At 40.6% G+C, this 11,688-nt stretch overlaps 1 protein-coding gene across 2 annotated transcripts; it reads right to left on the minus strand.

Moving 5' to 3' along the window:
- Positions 1-1,753: 1,753 nt before the first annotated feature.
- LOC138947846 (uncharacterized) lies at positions 1,754-10,830 on the minus strand. 2 transcript variants are annotated; one of them, XR_011449840.1, is made up of 4 exons: positions 9,908-10,829; positions 9,026-9,368; positions 2,629-2,736; positions 1,754-2,349 (listed from the first exon to the last, which is right to left on the minus strand). XR_011449840.1 is itself a non-coding variant. In XM_070319407.1 (4 exons), exons 1-4 carry the CDS (start codon positions 10,115-10,117, stop codon positions 2,337-2,339), a joined length of 420 nt encoding a protein of 139 aa, XP_070175508.1. In that variant the 5' UTR covers positions 10,118-10,830; the 3' UTR covers positions 1,754-2,336. The 2 variants fall into 2 exon arrangements, 1 of the variants encoding a protein (XP_070175508.1); XM_070319407.1 differs by having other exon boundaries at positions 9,280-9,368; positions 9,908-10,830.
- Between the last annotated feature and the right edge of the window lie 858 nt (positions 10,831-11,688).

Below are 11,688 nucleotides of genomic sequence, written 5' to 3' on the forward strand. Positions count from 1 at the left end.
TCTCTCTCTCTGTCTCACCCAATATAACCTCCCTTCTTCCCACTCTCTCTCTGTCTGTCTCACCCAATATAACCTCCCTCCTTCCCACTCTCTCTCTCTCTGTCTCACCCAATATAACCTCCCTCCTTCCCACTCTCTCTCTGTCTCACTCAATATAACCTCCCTCCTTCCCACACTCTCTCTCTGTCTCATCCAATATAACCTCCCTCCTTCCCACACTCTCTCTGTCTCACCCAATATAACCTCCCTCCTTCCCACACTCTCTCTGTCTCACCCAATATAACCTCCCTCCTTCCCACTCTCTCTCTGTCTCACCCAATATAACCTCCCTCCTTCCCACTCTCTCTCTGTCTCACCCAATATAACCTCCCTCCTTCCCACTCTCTCTCTCTGTCTCACCCAATATAACCTCCCTCCTTCCCACTCTCTCTCTGTCTCACCCAATATAACCTCCCTCCTTCCCACTCTCTCTCTGTCTCACCCAATATAACCTCCCTCTTTCCCACTCTCTCTCTGTCTCACCCAATATAACCTCCCTCCTTCCCACTCTCTCTCTGTCTCACCCAATATAACCTCCCTCCTTCCCACTCTCTCTCTGTCTCACCCAATATAACCTCCCTCTTTCCCACTCTCTCTCTGTCTCACCCAATATAACCTCCCTCCTTCCCACTCTCTCTCTGTCTTACCCAATATAACCTCCCTCCTTCCCACTCTCTCTCTGTCTCACCCAATATAACCTCCCTCTTTCCCACTCTCTCTCTGTCTCACCCAATATAACCTCCCTCCTTCCCACACTCTCTCTGTCTCACCCAATATAACCTCCCTCCTTCCCACTCTCTCTCTGTCTCACCCAATATAACCTCCCTCCTTCCCACTCTCTCTGTCTGTCTGTCTCACCCAATATAACCTCCCTCCTTCCCACACTCTGTCTGTCTCACCCAATATAACCTCCCTCCTTCCCACACTCTCTCTGTCTCACCCAATATAACCTCCCTCCTTCCCACACTCTCTCTCTGTCTGTCTCACCCAATATAACCTCCCTCCTTCCCACTCTCTCTCTGTCTCACCCAATATAACCTCCCTCCTTCCCACTCTCTCTCTGTCTCACCCAATATAACCTCCCTCCTTCCCACTCTCTCTCTGTCTCACCCAATATAACCTCCCTCCTTCCCACTCTCTCTGTCTGTCTGTCTCACCCAATATAACCTCCCTCCTTCCCACACTCTGTCTGTCTCACCCAATATAACCTCCCTCCTTCCCACTCTCTCTCTCTGTCTCACCCAATATAACCTCCCTCCTTCCCACTCTCTCTCTCTGTCTCACCCAATATAACCTCCCTCCTTCCCACTCTCTCTGTCTCACCCAATATAACCTCCCTCCTTCCCACACTCTCTGTCTCACCCAATATAACCTCCCTCCTTCCCACTCTCTCTGTCTCACACAATATAACCTCCCTCCTTCCCACTCTCTCTCTGTCTCACCCAATATAACCTCCCTCCTTCCCACTCTCTCTCTGTCTCACCCAATATAACCTCCCTCCTTCCCACTCTCTCTCTCTGTCTCACCCAATATAACCTCCCTCCTTCCCACACTCTCTCTCTGTCTCACCCAATATAACCTCCCTCCTTCCCACTCTCTCTGTCTGTCTGTCTCACCCAATATAACCTCCCTCCTTCCCACACTCTGTCTGTCTCACCCAATATAACCTCCCTCTTTCCCACTCTCTCTCTGTCTCACCCAATATAACCTCCCTCCTTCCCACTCTCTCTCTGTCTCACCCAATATAACCTCCCTCCTTCCCACTCTCTCTCTCTTTCGCCCACACACACCGAGACATGCAAAGTACATACGCATTTGCAGATACATCTAATCATGTAACCACCTCCACCATCCTTTGCAACATAATTACTGTTCACATCAAATACAATAAATACTCTTGTTACCCAGCTCTTTGGTCAATCACGCGACAAATGTCGTCAGGGTATCCGTCATCATGGAATGTTTGAAGACGTCATGGTGACATCATATGTAAACTCAGTACTTTCGTGACTTGTTTCAGAAATAAAAATCACAAAAAGTCTTTCCTCAAGCAGAATAAATAAGATCCTTCGCCATTAAAAAATCGAGAGACTTCAATTCGAACAATCCCCACTATGACGTCAATGTAATGTAACACAGTGACGTGAAAAATGACGTCAGAGAGTGACGCAGAGAAGTGACGTCAGAGTGACGACATGAGGACTATTGGTAATCATAATCTCCAACGCGTTGAGCGATGCGTCCGTCCCCAACCAGGTTTGCCAGAGTCTGCATGCAACTCTTGAACTCCGACACATTCAGGTAACAGCCCTGCAAAATCAATCAATCAATCAATCAATTAAACAATCAATCACGCGATCCACGACGTAACCAACCAACCAATAAACGAATTACTGAAATCAATCAACCAATCAATCAATCAATCAATCAATCAATCAATCAATCAATCAATCAATCAATCAACGATGCAACAAACCACCTAACCACCCACCCACCCCACCAAACAACCAATAAACGAATAACTGAAATCAATCAATTAATCAATACATTTTTCAACTAGCACAGGAAGGAGTTAAGGAAACAGCCTACCTGTAAATGCCTCTCCTGACCGCTGCGGTAAGTGAATGCGACACGGCCGTGAGCCATCCGTCTGTTGTTGTATGACACCATGTCGCCAGGCTGCAGTCGGTACTTGAACTGAACGCACAAAAAAGCAAAGAACAAAATAACAAAGAGAAAAACTAGAAGAAAAACTAACAAGTAGCGTAAGGCGAAAATACAACATTTAGTCAAGTAGCTGTCGAACTCACAGAATGAAACTGAACGCAATTCCATTTTTCAGCAAGACCGTATACTCGTAGCATCGTCAGTCCACCGCTCATGGCAAAGGCAGTGAAATTGACAAGAAGAGCGGGGTAGTAGTTGCGCTAAGAAGGATAGCACGCTTTTCTGTACCGATCTTTGTTTTAACTTTCTGAGCGTGTTTTTAATCCAAACATATCATATCTATATGTTTTTGGAATCAGGAACCGACAAGGAATAAGATGAAAGTGTTTTTAAATTAATTTGGACAATTTAATTTTGATAATAATTTTTATATTTTTAATTTTCAGAGCTTGTTTTTAATCCAAATATAACATATGTATATGTTTTTGGAATCAGAAAATGATGGGGAATAAGATGAACGTAAATTTGGATCGTTTTATAAAAAAAATATTTTTTTTACAATTTTCAGATTTTTAATGACCAAAGTCATTAATTAATTTTTAAGCCACCAAGCTGAAATGCAATACCGAAGTCCGGGCTTTGTCGAAGATTACTTGACCAAAATTTCAACCAATTTGGTTGAAAAATTAGAGCGTGACAGTGCCGCCTCAACTTTCACGAAAAGCCGGATATGACGTCATAAGACATTTATCGAAAAAATGAAAAAAACGTCTGGGGATTTCATACCCAGGAACTCTCATGTCAAATTTCATAAAGATCGGTCCAGTAGTTTAGTCTAAATCGCTCTACACAGACACACAGACACACATACACCACGACCCTCGTCTCGATTCCCCCCTCTACGTTAAAACATTTAGTCAAAACTTGACTAAATATAACAAGTCGCGTAAGGCGAAAATACAATATTTAGTCAAGTAGCTGTCGAACTCACAGAATGAAACTGAACGCAATGCAACACAGCAAGACCGTATACTCGTAGTCCACCGCTCACGGCATAGGCAGTGAAATTGACAAGAAGAGCGGGGTAGTAGTTGCGCTAAGAAGGTATGCTCACGCTTTTCTGTACCTCTCTTTGTTTTAACTTTCTGAGCGTGTTTTTAATCCAAACATATCATATCTATATGTTTTTGGAATCAGGAACCGACAAGGAATAAGATGAAAGTGTTTTTAAATTGATTTGGACAATTTAATTTTGATAATAATTTTTATATATTTAATTTTCAGAGCTTGATTTTAATCCGAATATAACATATTTATATGTTTTTGGAATCAGCAAATGATGGAGAATAAGATAAACGTAAATTTGGATCGTTTTATAAATTTTTATTTTATTTTACAATTTTCAGATTTTTAATGACCAAAGTCATTAATTAATTTTTAAGCCACCAAGCTGAAATGCAATACCGAAGTCCGGGCTTCGTCGAAGATTATTTGACCAAAATTTCAACCAATTTGGTTGAAAAATGAGGGCGTGACAGTGCCGCCTCAACTTTCACGAAAAGCCGGATATGACGTCATCAAAGACATTTATCAAAAAAATGAAAAAAACGTTCGGGGATTTCATACCCAGGAACTCTCATGTCAAATTTCATAAAGATCGGTCTAGTAGTTTAGTCTGAATCGCTCTACACACACACACACACACACACACGCACAGACAGACACACATACACCACGACCCTCGTTTCGATTCCCCCTCGATGTTAAAATATTTAGTCAAAACTTGACTAAATATAAAAAGAGAGAAAAACTAAACAGAAAGAAAAAGAAACAAGTCGCGTAAGGCGAAAATACAACATTTAGTCAAGCTGTCGAACTCACAGAATGAAACTGAACGCAATGCAATTTTTCAGCAAGACAGTATACTCGCAGCATCGTCAGTCCACCGCTCGTGGCAAATTGACAAGAAGAGCGGGGTTGTAGTTGCGCTGAGAAGGATAGCACGCTTTTCTGTACCTCTCTTCGTTTTAACTTTCTGAGCGTGTTTTTAATCCAAACATATCATATCTATATGTTTTTGGAATCAGGAACCGACAAGGAATAAGATGAAGGTGTTTTTAAATTGATTTCGAAAATTTTATTTTTAACATAATTTTTATATTTTTAATGTTCAGAGCTTGTTTTTAATCCGAATATGACATATTTATGTGTTTTTGGAATCAGAAAATGATGAAGAATAAGATGAACGTAAATTTGGATCGTTTTATAAAAAAATAATTTTAATTACAATTTTCAGATTTTTAATGACCAAAGTCATTAATTAAATTTTAAGCCACCAAGCTGAAATGCAATACCGAAGTCCGGCCTTTGTCGAAGATTGCTTGGCCAAAATTTCAATTAATTTGATTGAAAAATGAGGGTGTGACAGTGCCGCCTCAACTTTTACAAAAAGCCGGATATGACGTCATCAAAGACATTTATCGGAAAAATGAAAAAAAAGTCCGGGAATATCATACCCAGGAACTTTCATGTCAAATTTCATAAAGATCGGTCCAGTAGTTTACTCTCAATCGCTCTACACACACACACGCACACACACAAACACACACACACAGACACACATACACCACGACCCTCGTCTCGATTCCCCCTCTATGTAAAAACATTTAGTCAAAACTTGACTAAATGTAAAAAGAGAGAAAAACGAACAAAAGAGCAAAATATTTAGAGATGGATGTTCTCGTTCAAAATAAACGTTTGCTTTTGCATTTTCTGTCTGGTTCATTTTTCGTTCGCCCTTTCCAACAACTTCATGATGTTACAATATTTTGCTTTGCACCTGTTGATGCATCTTGAACTCAGGTCAAAATGAGTTCGGCTCATTCTCTCCCTGACATGATGCCTTGAGTTTCCTTGTCTGGCAAGGAAACCGATTTTTTTTATTTATTTTTTTTATTTTTTTTATTTTTTTTACATATTTAGAGCTTTTTGTAATGTATTATTGATATAAGCAGATTCGCGATCGTCCATAATATTTTTCACGGTGTTTTGTAATTTTTAAATTGCAAAGGAATTGATATGTAAGACAGTTTCAAGCGAGCTATTTTTCGCGGCTGTATTTACTATGCAAACAACTCTAAATAATGGCAAAAGTGTCACGTGATAATCAACCGTTTGGTTTCGCGCTCACGGGAGCAGACGATTTTTTCTGTAACCAGTTGACAGTGATGAAACCATATATTACGGTCTCCTTCCGGCAGCAGTCCCAAAATTTCGACTTGGTTTGACATTGGAACGATGTCTTTATCATAACTGTGAAGAACAGAACGGAGCTCACTGTCGAAGTCGGCCAATCTGCAATCATTTTCGTCTCGCGAACACTGATCTCAAATTTAGATCAGTGCTCGCGAAAACCATATGGGAGATAACTCTGTATTTTTGTTTTGATAGATTCGCGTTAGACTGTAGCGTCTGGTCAGGGAGAGAATGAGCCGAACTCATTTTGACCTGAGTTCAGGATGCTGTTGATGCTGCTCAGAAACGCCCGTATGCGCGCGAGTGTGTGTGTGTGTGTGTGTGTGTGTGTGTGTGTGTGTGTGTGTGTGTGTGTGTGTGTGTGTGTGTGTGTGTGTGTGTGTGTGTGTGTGTGTGTGTATGTATGTATGTATGTGTGTGCGTGCGTGTGCGTGCATGCAGGTTTGTGTGTGCGCGTGTGCGTGTGTGTGTGTGTGTGTGTGTGAGTGTGTTCTTGTCTGTCTGTCTGTCTGTCCGTGTCTGTCTTTGCGGTGTACGTGTGTACGAGCACGTGTCCTCACAATGAGAAGACTTACTCGTGTAGCTTTTACACCGACAAACGACCCCCCGCGGGTTAGGGGGAAGAATTTATTTACCCGACGCTCCCCAGCATGTCGTAAGAGGCGACTAACGGATTCTGTTTCTCCTTTTACCCTTGTTAAGTGTTTCTTGTATAGAATATAGTCAATGTTTGTAAAGATTTTAGTCAAGCAGTTTGTACTGGAAATTTGCATTCTCCCACTCAGTAAGGTAATATATTGTACTACGTTGCAAGCCCCTGGAGCAATTTTTTTATTAGTGCTTTTGTGAACAAGAAACGATTAACAAGTGGCTCTATCCCATCTCCCCCCCTTTCCCCGTCGCGATATAACCTTCGTGGTTGAAAACGACGTTAAACACCAAATAAAGAAGAAGAACCGACAAACCCCCTCCCCCTCCCTTCAGAACACTAGTAAACAATACCGTGTATGGCCAGGTGTTGGTGAGAGCGTACAACTTTTTGTATGCAGCATAAAAGGGCTCGATGAATTCCTGAAAAAGATCAGTCATCCGTGTCAGTTGGTGTATTTATCATGCCATCCGACAGCTCTTGGAACGGTCAGTATATTCTTTAAAAATATACATAGACACCTTTGTTACCCCGAGTTCATGTGAGGTCTTTCTTTCTTTATTTGGTGTTTAACGTCGTTTTCAACCACGAAGGTTATATCGCGACGGGGAAAGGGGGGGAGATGGGATAGAGCCACTTGTTAAGTGTTTCTTGTTCACAAAAGCACTGATAAAAAAATTGCTCCAGGGGCTTGCAACGTAGTACAATATATTACCTTACTGGGAGAATGCAAGTTTCCAGTACAAAGGACTTAACATTTCTTACATACTGCTTGACTAAAATCTTTACAAACATTGACTATATTCTATACAAGAAACTTTCTTTCTTTATTTGGTGTTTAATGTCGTTTTCAACCATTCAAGGTTATATCGCGACGGGATACAAGAAACACTTAACAAGGGTAAAAGGAGAAACAGAATCCGTTAGTCGCCTCTTACGACATGCTGGGGAGCATCAAGTAAATTCTTCCCCCTAACCCGCGGGGGGATTCATGTGAGGTGCATTTCACAAACTTTGATTAGGCCAAACAAAAATATATGTTGGTTCAGGGTAACCCGACCGACCCTATTTTTTCCAACCGACCCAAATACTTTTTTTTAATTTCTCAAAAATAAAAGCCGACCTACCGATTCTTTTTGGTGTGGTCATGTTTCCCTAAACCAACATATATTTACACCCCCGGTATAGGGGTGTGTATAGGTTTCACTCGATGTGTTTGTTTGTTTGTTTGTTTGTTTGTGTTCGCATATAGATCTCAAGAATGAACGGACCGATCGTCACCAAACTTGGTGAACAGGTTCTATACATTCCTGAGACGGTCCTTACAAAAATTGGGACCAGTCAAACAGACGGTTAGGGAGTTATTGGTGGATTAAGATTAAGACTGACATATTAATGGTCAAAGGGAAATAACCTTCTCAGTTGGTGGCAGTGAGAATGGTTATTTCCCTTTGACCAACGGGGGTGTTTTTCCTACCTCGACGTACCCTTTTGCAATGGACCCTGTGTTTACGCGAATAAACATTCTGACTTCTGACTTCTGACTTCTGACTGTCTCTCTGTTTCTCTGTCTCTCTGTCTCTCTGACGTCTGACGTCTGACTTCTGACTTCTGACTTCTGACTGTCTCTCTGTCTCTCTGACTTCAGACTTCAGACTTCTGACTTCTGACTTCTGACTTCTGACTTCAGACAAACAACAACAGTCACAATTCTCGGTGGTAACAATAAACACTTGGCAGTAGCAAAAAGATACACAACATTCGGTGGTAATACATTATCACTTGGTGTAACAACAAAAAATACTCTAAAACTACTGACCAGGACCTGACTTTAGCTTGATCTAGGAATGGTGGACATACAATTTCATTTCCACCTTCTCTTCTGTTCTTACATGCTAAACTAACTGAAACTGAGCTGTCTATTATAAATGCAAAATAAATTGCCTGTACAAAGATGTTGCAGAAAGAAAAGAAGAAAACAGTGATGGGAGTACATGCTAAAAGTGACTGAAATAGCTCACATCTCACTGCTCTCTCATTGCAGTCATCTAGCAGATAATTATGCTCTGTGATTGTATTTCACAACTGGAGGGATGGCACTAAATAAATAAACAATTTAAACCTGTCTGTGGTATTAGTAAAAAAAACACACTAATTCCTTTTCTTGTGTGTTGTTTGTTGCGTTCGGGTTTTCTTTTGTACTTGACTGATGTCCTGCAGTGACCGGTACCTGTGATGTGAGACCCCTCCAATGACAGGACACCTCCCAATACAGTATACTTTCTGTTCTCTCCGTTATTTTGCATTCATGAACCCTTGTAAATTTACCATTTTAAGAATCCCTCCTTTTTAAGAAGTGATTTTCCCAGATGTCTTGAGGTCTTAATTTAAATGGGGGTTCCACTGTATACTCACCACACACCTGACACACAGAGTACGTTTTGCCTGGTTTTGGAAGCCACGCAGCACAATACAGGTATGATATGTCGGTATTATGTACAATCCTGTTTAACACAGCACACTACACGCATGATATGTCTGTTATGTACAATCCTGTTAACACAGAACTATTACACGCATGATATGTCTGTATTATGTACAATCTGTTTTGCTGCACCATAAGCTGTATTGCGTAGAAAGGTCAGGGTGAAGGTCACAGGTCCTCTAACCTTCGCTGTACGGAGTTGTGAACGACCTCCAAGCTGTCCTTGTCCAACTCTCGTATCAACAGCAACACCGACTGAAGGACGTTGGCGTTCTGAAAAAGGCAAAGACGTGATGAAAACATAAACCATTGTAACCCTGTACTCTCACCTAGCTGACCAATGTCCAACCTCATGGTAGTTTGTTTGTTTGTTTGCTTAACGCCCAGCCGACCACGAAGGGCCATATCAGGGCGGTGCTGCTTTGACATATAACGTGCGCCACACACAAGACAGAAGTCGCAGCACAGGCTTCATGTCTCACCCAGCCACATTATTCTGACACCGGACCAACCTGTCCTAGCACTAACCCCATAATGCCAGACGCCAGGCGGACCAGCCACTAGATTGCCAATTTTAAAGTCTTAGGTATGACCCGGCCGGGGTTCGAACCCACGACCTCCCGATAACGGGGCGGACGCCTTACCACAAGGCCAACCTTGCCGGTCCCCTCATGGTAGTAACAGGAAGGGTGTACCATTGCTATTGAAATTAAAACTAACACATCACATATCAAACACACACTGCCTTGCACACAATGCACTTACATCTGTGCCTGGAATATGATCAACCATAGAACTACGATCAAACGTACCCTGGCTTTTGTAGCGCCTGTGGTGACCGACTTGTTGGTTGTGACCTTGGACATCGGCAATGGCTTCAACCCCAGTTGGGCGCGGATTTGACTGCAAAATTCAAAATGAATGAAACCACATGTTTGATTTTCCTTCTTACACTGCATTGATAGAATGATACACAGTGAACTGCTCAAACACAAATAAACATTTTCCTTCTTACACTGCATTGATAGAATGATACACAGTGAACTGCTCAAACACAAATAAACATTGATAGAATGATACACAGTGAACTGCTCAAACACAAATAAACATTTTCCTTCTTACACTGCATTGATAGAATGATACACAGTGAACTGCTCAAACACAAATAAACATTTTCCTTCTTACACTGCATTGATAGAATGATACACAGTGAACTGCTCAAACACAAATAAACATTGATAGAATGATACACAGTGAACTGCTCAAACACAAATAAACATTGATAGAATGATACACAGTGAACTGCTCAAACACAAATAAACATTTTCCTTCTTACACTGCATTGATAGAATGATACACAGTGAACTGCTCAAACACAAATAAACATTGATAGAATGATACACAGTGAACTGCTCAAACACAAATAAACATTGATAGAATGATACACAGTGAACTGCTCAAACACAAATAAACATTTTCCTTCTTACACTGCATTGATAGAATGATACACAGTGAACTGCTCAAACACAAATAAACATTTTCCTTCTTACACTGCATTGATAGAATGATACACAGTGAACTGCTCAAACACAAATAAACATTGATAGAATGATACACAGTGAACTGCTCAAACACAAATAAACATTGATAGAATGATACACAGTGAACTGCTCAAACACAAATAAACATTGATAGAATGATACACAGTGAACTGCTCAAACACAAATAAACATTTATCGTACAAAACTCGGACAGTGGAACCCCCCTTAGAAGACCTCAAAACATCTGAGAAAATGCGGTCTTAAAATGGAAGTAAATGAACAGAGATTATGAACAGAGATTATGAACAGAGATTATGAACAGAGATTATGAACAGAGATTGTGAACAGAGATTATGAACAGAGATTATGAACAGAGATTGTGAACAGAGATTATGAATTTATGAACAGAGATTATGAACAGAGATTATGAACAGAGATTATGAACAGAGATTGTGAACAGAGATTATGAACAGAGATTATGAACAGAGATTGTGAACAGAGATTATGAACAGAGATTATGAACAGAGATTATGAACAGAGATTATGAACAGAGATTATGAATTTATGAACAGAGATTATGAACAGAGATTGTGAACAGAGATTATGAACAGAGATTATGAACAGAGATTATGAACAGAGATTATGAACAGAGATTGTGAACAGAGATTGTGAACAGAGATTATGAACAGAGATTATGAACAGAGATTGTGAACAGAGATTGTGAACAGAGATTATGAACAGAGATTGTGAACAGAGATTGTGAACAGAGATTATGAACAGAGATTATGAACAGAGATTGTGAACAGAGATTATGAACAGAGATTATGAACAGAATATCTCAACAAAGTTGGGCACAAATGTTCATTGTTTACAGTTGAATCAATGATAGGTATTAGAGGCTGAAAGTTATAATGGTTTTGTGATTATTTAACAGATTGCTGTTGTTATAAAAGGTACCAAGTCTGAGTTAAAAGGAATTCCAGCAGGTGTTCCACAAGGTTCTGTGTTAAGCTCCCTGTTATTCTTGATATACATAAACAACATTGTGAATG

The sequence above is a fragment of the Littorina saxatilis genome, linkage group LG14 (assembly GCF_037325665.1).
Source record: "Littorina saxatilis isolate snail1 linkage group LG14, US_GU_Lsax_2.0, whole genome shotgun sequence".
Lineage (NCBI taxonomy): Eukaryota > Metazoa > Mollusca > Gastropoda > Littorinimorpha > Littorinidae > Littorina > Littorina saxatilis.

What these genes read in the sequence shown, in the direction of transcription:
- LOC138947846 (XM_070319407.1), bottom strand. Translation starts at nt 10,117, where the DNA reads ATGCAGTGTAAGAAGGAAAATGTTTATTTGTGTTTGAGCAGTTCACTG. An exon ending in CAGGCGCTACAAAAGCCAGG is followed by an intron (nt 9,369 to 9,907) that starts GTACGTTTGATC and finishes TGCCTTTTTCAG; the next exon opens with AACGCCAACGTCCTTCAGTC. An exon ending in CACAACTCCGTACAGCGAAG is followed by an intron (nt 2,737 to 9,279) that starts GTTAGAGGACCT and finishes TTGTGCGTTCAG; the next exon opens with TTCAAGTACCGACTGCAGCC.